This window comes from Rhincodon typus, chromosome 21 (genome assembly GCF_021869965.1).
Source record: "Rhincodon typus isolate 14 chromosome 21, sRhiTyp1.1, whole genome shotgun sequence".
In the NCBI taxonomy this organism is placed as follows: Eukaryota; Metazoa; Chordata; class Chondrichthyes; order Orectolobiformes; family Rhincodontidae; genus Rhincodon; species Rhincodon typus.
Window position 1 is genome coordinate 467,003 of NC_063352.1, and position 12,435 is coordinate 479,437.

At 40.4% G+C, this 12,435-nt stretch overlaps 1 protein-coding gene across 1 annotated transcript in view; it reads right to left on the reverse strand.

Annotated features, from left to right (window-relative positions):
* Positions 1 to 397: 397 nt before the first annotated feature.
* iqck (IQ motif containing K) overlaps positions 398 to 12,435 on the reverse strand; it is a 65,895-nt gene continuing 53,857 nt past the window's right edge. Inside the window, exon 8 of the mRNA XM_048609615.1 lies at positions 398 to 654. Coding sequence (XP_048465572.1) covers positions 533 to 654 — 122 coding nt within the window. The 3' untranslated portion in view covers positions 398 to 532. The remainder of the gene's footprint in view (positions 655 to 12,435) is intronic.

Genomic DNA, 12,435 nt, shown 5'->3' on the forward strand with positions numbered 1-12,435 from the left:
GTTCCACTTAGTTCATCGAAATATTATAAAGCCACTTCATAGACCTTTTTCAAAACTTAGAATACACGAAGGACAGATTTACAGATATTGACAGAAAACCAGATTTTTTTAAAAAATTGTTCTTTCACATCACCAAAGCCAAATATCTTGGTTCACAGCCTGTCTTTGGCACAACAGAATTTACAACCAAACTACTGCTCAAATGATTGACATGTCTATTAAACATTGTGCTTTTTCTAACAGGACCGTGAAAGTTTTGCACACAGTTTTTACAGGCTAATGAAGACTATCTAATGAAGACAATCAATTTGTGCATATACCTGTCTGTTCACATGTGCGGGAGTGCATAAGTATAATTACAGATGTCACACGATGACAATATAAAGCATGTGCAAAAGTTTTATTTTCAAGATGCTACTAAAATAAATAAGATTATATTTACTTAGTGTCAAATCTCATTGCTTTTGAAATGCAGAACAATGTTTCAATACAGTCAAATAGAAATTGGAGAACAAAAGACAGTTGTATGCCATTAATCACAAGCTTCCCTGATGCCTAGCATTATTTCATATTGGGTAGGTGAAGGCACTTTAATAGGCACTTCCTCCGAAAGGTGGGGCATCACCTCTTCAGGATCCTCCATTTTCTGTCCAACTGTATCAAAAGTAAAACAACTCATCAGTCAAACAGTTATCAATTTTTAATGGCGTATTGAATGTTGACAGGTTAGTAATCCTATATTTGCATTGAACATCTTTCATTGAGAACAAGAATAAAGCGAGGAAAATTCACTTGTAAATGTAGTTGTAAGCTTTAAATCCTGAATCTGGCCATTATTGCACCTTGTTGATTACCGAACTATTTTGGACCCCAAGGAGCTTCAGGGATAATGAAGTAGACTTCAGTATTGAAGTCTACCTCTTTTTCTTTGTTCAAAAACACTTCAGTTTGGTAAAGGCTGCAGCAATGTCCATTCATCTATGTAAGGTGACAGGGCACGCCTCCATAAATGGTGAGAAGGAAGGGATGCTTTCTACTTGGATAGCTAGCTTTCAGGCAGAAAGCATGTTCTGAGCTGAAATCACTAAATCAATGGTCATGTACATTTCTATGCTGAGGGCTCAAAAATGGTCCTTGTATGTGTTTGGCACGTTTGCCTTCGTTGCTCAGGCCTTTTGAGTATAGGAAGTGGGAAGTCCTCTTGAGGTTGTACAGGTCGTTTGGTGAGGCCTCTTCTGGAGTATTGTGTCCAGTTTTGGTTGCCCCATTATAGAAAAGACATTATTAAGCTAGAGAAGGTTCCAAAAAGCTTTACCAGGATGTTATTGGGAATGGAGGATTTGAGTTATAAGAAGAGACTAGATAGGCTAGAACTTTTTAACTGGAATTTAGGAGGTTAGAGGTTTATAAAATCATGCAGGATAAAGATTTTTAAAAAGATGATGGGCAAATTTTTTTTAAATGTAGTGGTTTGTGTGGAATGAACTTCCAAATGAAGTGGAGGTTGGGGATACAGTTACAATGTTTAAAAGATGTTTAGATAAAAATGAATAAAAATGTTTAGAGGGATATGAGCCAAGCACAGGCAGGTGGAACTAGTTTAGTTTGGGATTATGGTCAGCATAGACTGGGTGGATCGAAGGCTTTGTTTCCACGCTGTATGACTGTATGAAAAGGTAATTTTTTGGAAGCACATAATTATTTTTAAACTTGGGGTAAAGCTATGAACAATGCCATTTATTAGCCAAAATATTTAATTGAATACACCAAATACAGTTGCTTAGGTTTTACTTCAAATTTATGGAATGTGGGCAGCCCTGGCTTGGCCACAGTTATTGCCAATCCCTGAGAAGGTGGTAAGCTGCTGCAGTCTGTAGGGTTTCGGTATCCCTGCATAGGCACATCGCCTACTTAACACATAGTGACAGGTGCTTTATTGTGGGGAAAACACTTTTTTTGTTCATTCTTTTTCAATGTCCAGTTTTGTGGGACATGGCTGATGTGGAGACTCAGCTGGTCCTCCCTTCCCTGCAATGCAAAGGATATTGTCTGAGATCGCGCTCAGCAAGGACAATTAAAATGTGTTATGAGTGAACCCAAAGTCCTATGAGGACTGCTAGCTGCCACTGAGAGATTGATTCCTTTGAATGGTACAGACACAGCCCTTTGGGCCAATCATTTCCTTGACTATTCCCCAGGATGCCTGGTCCTTCTCACTTCACTTCTCCATACCCCTGACCTAACCCTGTTCTTTCCTGGATCCCTCACGCCCCTGACCTCACTCTGAAACTCCCCCCTCATCACTGACATACTATTGCGAACCTTGAATTTCCATGCCAGAGTCCATTCTCCTGCACCTGCTGTTACGTGGTAGACTTAAACCAGGAAAACCACTGACCTCACATACAATTGCTCAAAGACATTTGGCTTTGGCTTGGGGTTCAAGTCCATAGCTCCCTGAAAGTAGCCACACAAGTAGATAGAGTAGTAAAGAGGGCATATGGTATGCGTGCCATTATTGGTCAGGGAATGCAGCTTTATAAGATTTTGGTTAGGCCACACTTGGAGTGTTGTTCAATTCTGGCTGTTACTTTACAGGAAGGATGTGGAAGCTTTGGAGAGGGTGCAGAAGGGATTTGTCAGGATGCTGCCTGGATTAGACAATATGAGTTATAAAGACTACAAAAACTTGAGTTGTTTTCTCTGGAGCAGCGGAGGCGAGGGGAGACTTGATAGAAATCTATAAAATTATGAGATGCTCAGATACTGTTGACAGTCAGAATCTTTTTCCTAGAGTTGAAATGCCGACTACTCGGAGGGAGCGTGCATTTAAGGTGAGAGGGGGATGTTTTAGACGGAATGGTAGGTCTGCTAAGGGCAGTGGTGGAGGCAGATACAATTGGGGTATTTAAGTGACTTTTAGATAAGCACATGGATATGCAAGGAATGGAGGGATATGGACTTGGACTAAGAGCAGGCAAAAGGGATTAGTTTAATTGGGCATCATGTTCGACACAATGTCATGGGCTGAAGGGCCTGTTCCTGAGTTGTACTGTTCTACGTTCTGTGGGTGTTGTACACAACTCCTGAATGATCACGGTCACTCTCTCACGTTCCCTCTGTGACTCTGGACACTTTTACCTAAAAATGATCGTTTGACTGGATTAAATGTTACTTGGGGAACATTGTGTGATGAGGTTTAGGTTGTTTCTGTCGGTTACTTTTCTGAAGGCTTATCTTTAAACCAGGTCAGAGTCATTCTGAAATAGTCACCTAATCTAGTATGTGTTAGTGTAGGTGGTTGTAAACTCCTGTGGTTTTAATAGAAATGTTTATATTTTGTGACAGGGGCAGTTAATAATGTAAGGCCAGCAGCATTGCTTTCACTTCAGAAGAATCTTGGATGAGCAAGTTTTTTTTTTCAATTTGTTTCATATGAAATTGGCTGAGGTACAGGAAACAGAATAATGGTTAATGGGTGTTTCTCAGGCTGGAGGGAAGTTTGTCATGAAGTTTCCACGGGTCACTGTTCAGATCCTTGTTTTTTCCTGAAAAACTGTTAAAATCTAGACCTAGAAGACAGGGGACAATTTTAAAATTGATACGATCCTTGGAAGCATTATGAATTGAGGACGATAGTGTAGAACTGTTGCACTCCTTCCATTGGAAGTATATTCTTCCTTAGGATTCAGGGCAGGAATATATTATCTCAGCAGAAGGGTTAAGTTGATGAAATTTCAAAACCAAGAGAGTTTGGTTGGAAATCTGCAGACTATTGAGAAACTGTCATGTTGGCAGATTTGAAGTCTGTACCTATAGCTAGGTTGTTGGCAGCAGTTTATTAAACAGCATTTCAGTTGTATAATCCATGTCCCCAATGTCAATCCCAGCCCTTCCAATCTGCAATGGATTACATTGGCTAAAGACCAGCATTGATATTCATGTAAAAACCGAAATAACTGTGGATGCTGTAAATCAGGAGCAAAAACAGAAGTTGCTGGAAAAACTCAGCAGGTCTGGCAGCATCTGTGAAGGAAAAATCAGAGGTAACGTTTCGGGTCCGATGACCCTTCCTCAGAACTGATACTCATGTCATGCCCTGACCCTACAGGAACATTCTGCACACACACATTTAAAACAGCTTCACTATTTTGCTGTTATTCTGCTCATTTCAGTGTATGCCTGTAACACACGTTCTTTACTCACTCTACATGTGGTATGGTCTCCTAATGATTTCAGCATGGGATGTGGAAGATTGCAGTTCAATTTCTGGTAAATGGTAACATCAAGAATGTTGATAGCGGGAGATTCCATGGCGGTAATACCATTGAATGTCAAGGGGTAATGGTTGGATTCACTTGTGTGGAGATGGTCATTGTGTGGCACTTGTGTGATTGCTAATTGTCATTTGTTAGCCCAAGCTTGGAGATTGTCCCAGTCTTCTGCTTTTGACCATTGTCTGCTTCAGTATCTGAGGAGTTGCGAATGGTGTTGAAGATTGAACAAACATCTCCACTTCTGCCCTATAACAGAGGGAAGGTCATTGAAGCAGCTCAAGATAATGGGGCTAGGATAACCTGAGGAATTCCTGCAGAGATGTCCTGGAGCTGAGATGATTGACCTTCAATCAAAAATCTGAGGAACTCATCCTTGAAGATATTGGTAATGACCCAGCCTCAACTTCTCTCTGGCAAAGAGAACGGCAAAGACTAATGACCATTTGAGAGAATAAATTCTTCCCCATCTTCAAAGGGGGAACTGCTTATTTTGAAACTATACCCCTAGATCTACATTTGCCCACATGGGGAAACAGCTGCTCAGATTCCACCCTACCCAGTCTCCTCTCAATTTCATGTTTCAATCAGATCAACTCCTGTTCTTCTATTAGTACAGGTCTAACCTGTTCAACCTTTATTCATCGATCTGCCTCATCCCAGGAATAAGCCTAATGAATCTTCTCTGAACTGCCTCCTATGCAAGTATATTCTACCTTTAAATAAGGAAACCAAAACTGTACACCAAATTCAGATACAGTCTCACCAACACCTGTATAGCTGTAGCAAGACATTTGCTTCATTCCTAACATTCTTTTATCTTCCCAATTATTCTTGTACAAATTGTATTATTGTACCAGTTGCATCATTACACAAATTTCAAAGAGGCACTATATTTTTAAGTCAGCTAGATGACCTAACTATTGACACTCTAATATTAAAGTTCTCCATTTTTTCTCCGTACTTTCATCTACTTAGTTGGTCAGCAGCATAAGTTAATCAGCCAGTCATCTACATATATAATGTAATTGCAACATCAGTAAGCATAGAACCCAGATTATATGGAAGGCTGATATGTCATATTAGAGCACATTGTTAGTTGTTTAGAATTCTGCTTGAGAGATATCTGAAAGTTTATTAACAGTTTTTGTGGAATATGACACATGGTCTAACATGTAGGAAATGACATTCTTGTACAAGGTTATTCAGATCACTCTGTACTGCAGCATTCTGCAGTCTACTGCCATCTAAGTAATACACCGCTTTTTTATTTTCCTGGACAAAGTGGATAACATCACAGTTTCCCACATTATATCCTATCCACATGCACCTCCCCATCCCCCAACTTAACCTGTCAATATTCATAGAGATATACAGCACCAAAACAGGCCCTCTGACCAGGTTTTCTAACTGAACTAGTTGGATTTGCCTGTGCTTGGCCTACATTCCTCTACATCTTTCCTAGCCACGTACCTGTCCAAATGTCTTTTAAATGTTATAATCGTACCTGCCTCTACTATTTGCTCTGGCAGCTTGTTCTATATATGCACCACCCTTGTATGAAAAAGTAGCCCCTTCAGGTGCCTTTTAAATCTTTCCCCTCTCACCTTAAATCCATGCCCTTTAGTTTTGGACTCCCCTATCCCAGGGAAAAGACCTTGGCTATTCACCTTATATATGCCCCTCAAGATTTTATAAACCGCTATAACATTACCCCTTAGCTTCCTATGCTCCAGGGAAAAAAGTCCCAGCCTATCCAGCCTCTCCTTATAACTCTTCCAGTCTTGGTAACATCCTTGTAAATCTTTTTGCATCCTTTCCAATTTAATAACATCATTCATAATGCAGGGTGACCAGAATTGTGTGCAGCGTGTTGTATGTGAGTGACTGAGTGTGTTTATGGAAATGTGTGGATGTGTGAGAGTGTGTAAGTCTGTGCATGTGTGTGTGCATGTGCGAAAGATAGAGCGTGTGACTGTGTTAGACTGAATGTATTTGAGACATAGAGGGATTGTGTGCCTTTGCAGACATGTTGTAATTTACAATTAACATATAAACAGGCTGTCTTCAACAAGAATGAATCAACATTTTCTTTATTAGGATTCTCTGTACTTCAAAAATCTCTGGCATTTTTTCATATCCTTTCTAGGTTAATGACAGCTGTTAAATGGAATCTGAAGTGATACAACCCATAATGGCAGGGCCTGTGAATGTGAAATTCTATCCACTTGAAACAAGACAGCATAGAAGAACATACAATGCTAACATGACTTCACATGATGGCTATAAGTTATTAATAGAAAGAATGAGAAAAGCTCCATTAGACACAAGGCTACCCTACTGGGAAATTGCATTCTAGGTTTCCACTAGGCATGTGTGGAAAAAAATGAATAGTCCTGAATAGTCTAACTCGAAGTTTAAATTACTAGCTTTTACAAATAATCATTTGGTGATATAGAACTCGAGTAGTGCTGAAAAATGACACATTTGTGGAAGGTTTTTGTTTTGCTTTCACCAGGACAATTTACAGGAATACCAATTGCAAGGGAAAACCAACACCTTATACTGCACTGACAGCAGAATGTTCACCGGTTCATTAGCAAACTCTGATTGGTAGATGTATTGCTATGGCCAAGCAACCAGTAATGATGGTTGACAGTTATCTGTCAAGGTTTATTTAAATTTTGAATCAGTTGGTTGACTTTGGTTAAGCCAGTGCCCTAAGAAATGAACCAGAGAATGTCTCTTACTTTGTTGAATTGATGCAGGCTCAGAGTGTGTACATGTTCTTTCTATCAGTAAAGAACAGGGCCCTGTGTATTAATTTATATAGCTCCAGCAGCATTGCACTGTGAACTCCAAACTGGGTTGTCAGTGTAATCTTTGGCACACAGGTTTACTGAGCAAATGCTGTCCAATTATGGAATTGTATCTAATGTCGGACACTGTGTTACAAGTTTTGTAAGTATGGGGTGGTTGGATACAATCAATACCTTGCTAGTTGTGAACAGCTAAAGGGATCAATTTTGCACCTTCTCCAGTAATTCTGTATCTTTTTCACAACATACAAATCAAAGCAGTTCACAGAACTCTAAGTGTGTTCTGACCAAGTCATTTTTGCTTTTCAATTCTATACCTCAAGAAATAAATCCTAGTGATACTTTTTGCACAGCCATGTTAACCTTTTCACTACTCTCAGTGATTTGTATATCTGTGTACCCAGATCCCACTGCACTTAACCCCATTTTAATGCATATATTGAATATGTGATCAAATTGTCTCAAAATGTACCACCTCACCCTTATCTACATTGAAGTTAATTTGCCAAGTAAATGCCATTCTGCAATTTTATTAATGTATTCACATATGTCATCATAGCCCTGATTGACATTAACTGGTCCCTCAATTTTGTGGCATCAACAAATATTGAACCAATTCTTTCAGTCCAAGTCCAAATCATTCCCATAAGTCATTAACAGTGGGGATCCCACAACTGATGGTTCCCATGTTTTGCCAGCCTGAATAACCCCTGCTCTCTATTTCTTGTTTACCAACTTATCTGACATTTCACTCCTGACTCCACATGTTGCCTTTATCCATGATTCTAATGAGCGATAAACTAACAAAACCCCTTTGAAGAACAGCCTTTTCTATTGAATTGTTACTTCTGTAAACATTGAAATGAGGTTTAAATAAATTCAAACATGATCTTCCCTTTTGAAATTCCTGTTGACTAAATTTAGAACCATAGAGTCCCTACAGTGTGGAAACAGGGCATTCAGCCCAACAAATCCACACCACCCCTCTGAAGAGCATCCCACCCCTACCCCTGCATTTCCCCATGTCTACCCCACCTAACCTAAACATCCCTGAACACTATGGGCAATTTAGCATGGCCAATCCACCTACTCTGCACATCTTTGGACTGTGGGAGGAAACTGGAGAACCCAGAGGAAACACATGCAGACACAGGGAGAATGTGCAAACTCCACACAGACAGTCGCCCGAGGGTGGAATCAAACTCAGGTCCCTGGCGCTGTGAGGCATCAGTGGTAACCACTAAGCCACCCAGCCACTTGGTTTCAGTTTCTAGAAGTTTGTCTCACACATCTTTGAATGAGGATTCCATTGCCTGTCCTAGCACCAAAGTTAAACGAATCAATTTATATTTTTCTGGACTTTTTATTTTAAATATCAAAAACCTATTGACTTTTCCAGTTTAATATGCGTACACTATATTTGCAATTATGCCTCTTCTATTTCTACCCTAACTTCTTTAATTATCTTTAATTCTTTGAGGGCTGAGTGATATTATTACTAGACTATTAATCCAGAAACTCAGTGAATGTTCTGGAAATCTGGGTTTGAATCCTACCACGGCAGATGGTGGAATTTGAATTCAATATAAAATATCTGGAATTAAGAATCTAATGGTGACCATGAAATCATTGTCAAACGTTGGAAAAACTCATCTGGATTCACTAATGTCCTTTGCGGAAGGAAATCTGGAAACCTTACCTGATCTGGCCTACATGTCACTGCAGAGCCACAGTAATGTCCTCTGAAATGTTACAGAGTCTCAATAAAGAAATGAAACTGGATAGGCTACTTGGCATCAATAGCAGAAGTAGCCCTGTTAATCCTCCAAAGACCACCCTACCAACATCTGGGGGTTACTGCCAACATTGGGAGAGCTGTCTCACAGACTAGTCAAGCAACAGCCTGACACAGTCATACTCACCGAATCATACCTTACGATGTCCCAGACCCCACCATCACCATCCCTGGATATGCCCTGTCTCACTGGCAGGACAGATGAAGCAGAGGTGGTGGCACAGTGGGAAACAGTCTGCGAATCCTCAACATTAACTCTGAACCCCACAAAGTCTCATGGCTTCAGGTTAAACATGGGCATATAAACCTCCTGCTGATTACCATGTACCGTCTTCCCTCAACAGGTGAATCAGTAATCCTCCATGTTGAACAATATTTATAGGAAGTACTGAGGGTGGCAAGGGCACAAAATGTACTCTGGGTGGAGGATTTCATTGCCCATCACCAAGAATGGCTCGGCAGCAGTACTACTGATCGAGGTGGTCAGGTCCTAAAGGACATAGCTGCCAGACTGGGTCTGCGGCAGGTGGTGAGGGAACCAACAAGAGGGAAAAATATACTTGACTTCATCCTTACTAATCTGCCAGCTGCAGATACATCTGTCCATGACAGCATTGGTAATTGTGACCATCACACAGTCCTTGCGGAGATGAAGTCCCGCCTTCACATTGAGAATAACCTCAATCGCGTTGTGTGGCACTATCACCGTGCTAAATGGGACAGGTTTCAAACAGATTTAACAACTCAAGACTGGGCATCCATGAAGTGCTGAGGGCCATCAACAGCAGCAGAATTGTACTCTAGCACAATCTGTAACCTCATGGCCCGGCATATTCCCCACTCAACCATTACCATCAAGCCAGATGAACTCTGGTTCATTGTAAAGTGCAGGAGGGCATGCCAGGAGCAGCACCAGGCATTCCTGAAAATGAGTTGCCAACCTGGTGAAGCTATCAAACACGACTACTTGCACGCCAAACAGCATAAGCAGCAAGTGATAGAGAGCAAAGTGATCCCAACTAACAGATCAGATCTAAATTCTGCAGTCCTGCCACATCCAGTCGTACAGTATGTGTCTGTTTAATTTCAATTTTGACCTGTTTTCATTATTTTTCTAGCTAGTTTGTTCTTACTTACAAGCGTGATGTCATTTTTCCGGACTCTAGACACCATTTCCTATATTGCTCATTGCAGTTCTATTTCTTTATTAGTATTTTTTCCATTTCTTTCCCTAGATCCATTATCATCCTCAAATTCAGAGTTTTCCCCAGTTTATCACTTTGGTCGTCGTTTTATATATTCCTTTCAAATATTTGTCTTAAACCTTATTATATTGTGATTGTTATAGCTCTCTGCTTAATATTCTTCCCTGTTTTGGTTCATTTCCCATTACCTGATCCAGCAGTGCTCCATCTCATGTTAGTTTTTATTCATTTTCAATATGAAGAGTACTGCAAACAGTATAATTACTCCGTTCTCTAACTTCCTTCACCATTGTTTTTCCAGTCTTGGGAGAAGTTTGGGGACAACAACAAGTTATTTGATGTCCTTTATTCATGCCACAAATTTTGTTTCAAAGTTCTTCCCACACCTTCTTTCAACTATTTGATGGTCTACTGTAAAAGCTACATAATCTGCTATTTGGTGTGCATGTGCACTGGACCCTTAAGGTACTGGAACAGGTAGACAAAGTGGTTAATAAGGGAAATGGGATTCTTGCCTTTATTAGCTAAGACATAGAGTTTAAGAGCGGGGAGGTTAGATTAGAACTGTATAAAACATTGTTTAGACCACAGCTGAGTATTGTATGCAGTTCTGTAACTGATATTATAGGGATGAGAGAGGAGGATGCAGAGGAGATTTACCAGCATGGTTCCTGGGCTAGAGAATTTTAGTTATGAAGAGAGATTGGACAGACTGAGGCTGTTTTCCCTGGACTAGCAGAGACTAAGCTGGGGGGTTGGGGGTTAGAGGAGGGTGGGGTTTGGGGAGAGATGGTTGAGATGCATAAAATGGTTGCTTTTGACTGGCACAGACTTGATAGGCCATTTTCTGTGCTGTATACCTCTATGACTCTACTTGTGCAATCAATTCATTCTCATATTTTATACCAGTCCATAATATTAGGCACTGAAAGCCCTACTGTCTTCGCAGATACCCAGTAATGATTAAAAACTCAACTGGACCTGTCACAAAAATACCATGAGTACTTCCATTGCACAGATTGAGACATATAAGAAGGTGTGAGAGACTGAGACACACCATCACCACTTTCTCAAGGATACACGGAGAATAGATAGTGGTCTTGAGAATGATGCCCAGATTCCAATACGTATTTTTAAACAAATCTTGTCAGGGCACTTCTGTAGCTTTAATTGTTAAATGAATGCAACCATGGCAACTCAAACCCATGTTCTGTCCTTGAAGAATTATTTCTACATGGATTTGAATAGAGTCTGACTCAGTGAAATCTGAACTCTGACTTTCATTAGACATTTAATACCACAGCTGAAAATAGCAGCGTACATGATTCCTCATTGACATTGCAGCAACTTCTTGCAGCTACACAACATACACACACACTATTAAAAGGTTACAAAGTCAAGGAGCAGATTTTCCGTTATCAGGTAAAAGCACGTTATAAAACATGAAAACCATGGAAACTAGGTTTTATTCATCAGTTAGGATCAATACAGAAATATTTGTACTTTACTATTGCCCAAACTGTATTGTTTAATGAACAAAATTTTTTTTAGGAAGATTTGTAGCTCGGACTGTGGATGAGATTGTAGACACGCTCACTGAGCTGGTGTGTTTGGTTGTAGACGTTTCGTCAACCTGCTAGGTAACATCGTAAGTGCGCCTCCGGTGTAATGTTGGTGTTCTGGGGTCCCACTTGTTATTTATATGTCTCTGTTTGCTGGGGTGGTTGGCATTACTTCTGGTTCTGCTTTTCAGTGGTTTGTATATCGGGTCCAGTTCAATGCGTTTGGTGATGGAGTTCTAGCACCCTGAAACTGCTGGATCTGTGCCTCACAATCCACTTCATCTTCAATGACTGTATATTCAAACAAATCAACAGAACACTAATGGAATCCCCAATATTAGGACTGATTGCAGAAGCGGTAATGCAAAGGTTAGAATGAACAGCGCTCCCTACTATACAACCCAAACTCTGGGTGCACTATGTAGACGACACCTTGATGATTACCAAATGTCAAAGACTAGACACATAAACAGCATCCTGATTGGAATAAAATTCACTAAAGAAGAAGAGAATAACTGAATACCCTTCCTAGACATAATGGTAGAACATAAGAACAACGGGGAACTCCAGATCAGCGTATACAGAAAGACCACACATATGGACAGATACTTAATTACTCCAGCAACCACCCCAACACCCATAAATGGAGCTCCATCAGGACATTATTCAAATGAGTCACAACACACTGCAGCAACCCAGAATTGCGCAAAGCAGAACAGGAACACTTGTACGGAGATAACAAGGTGTAGAGCTGGATGAACACAGCAGGCCAAGCAGCAT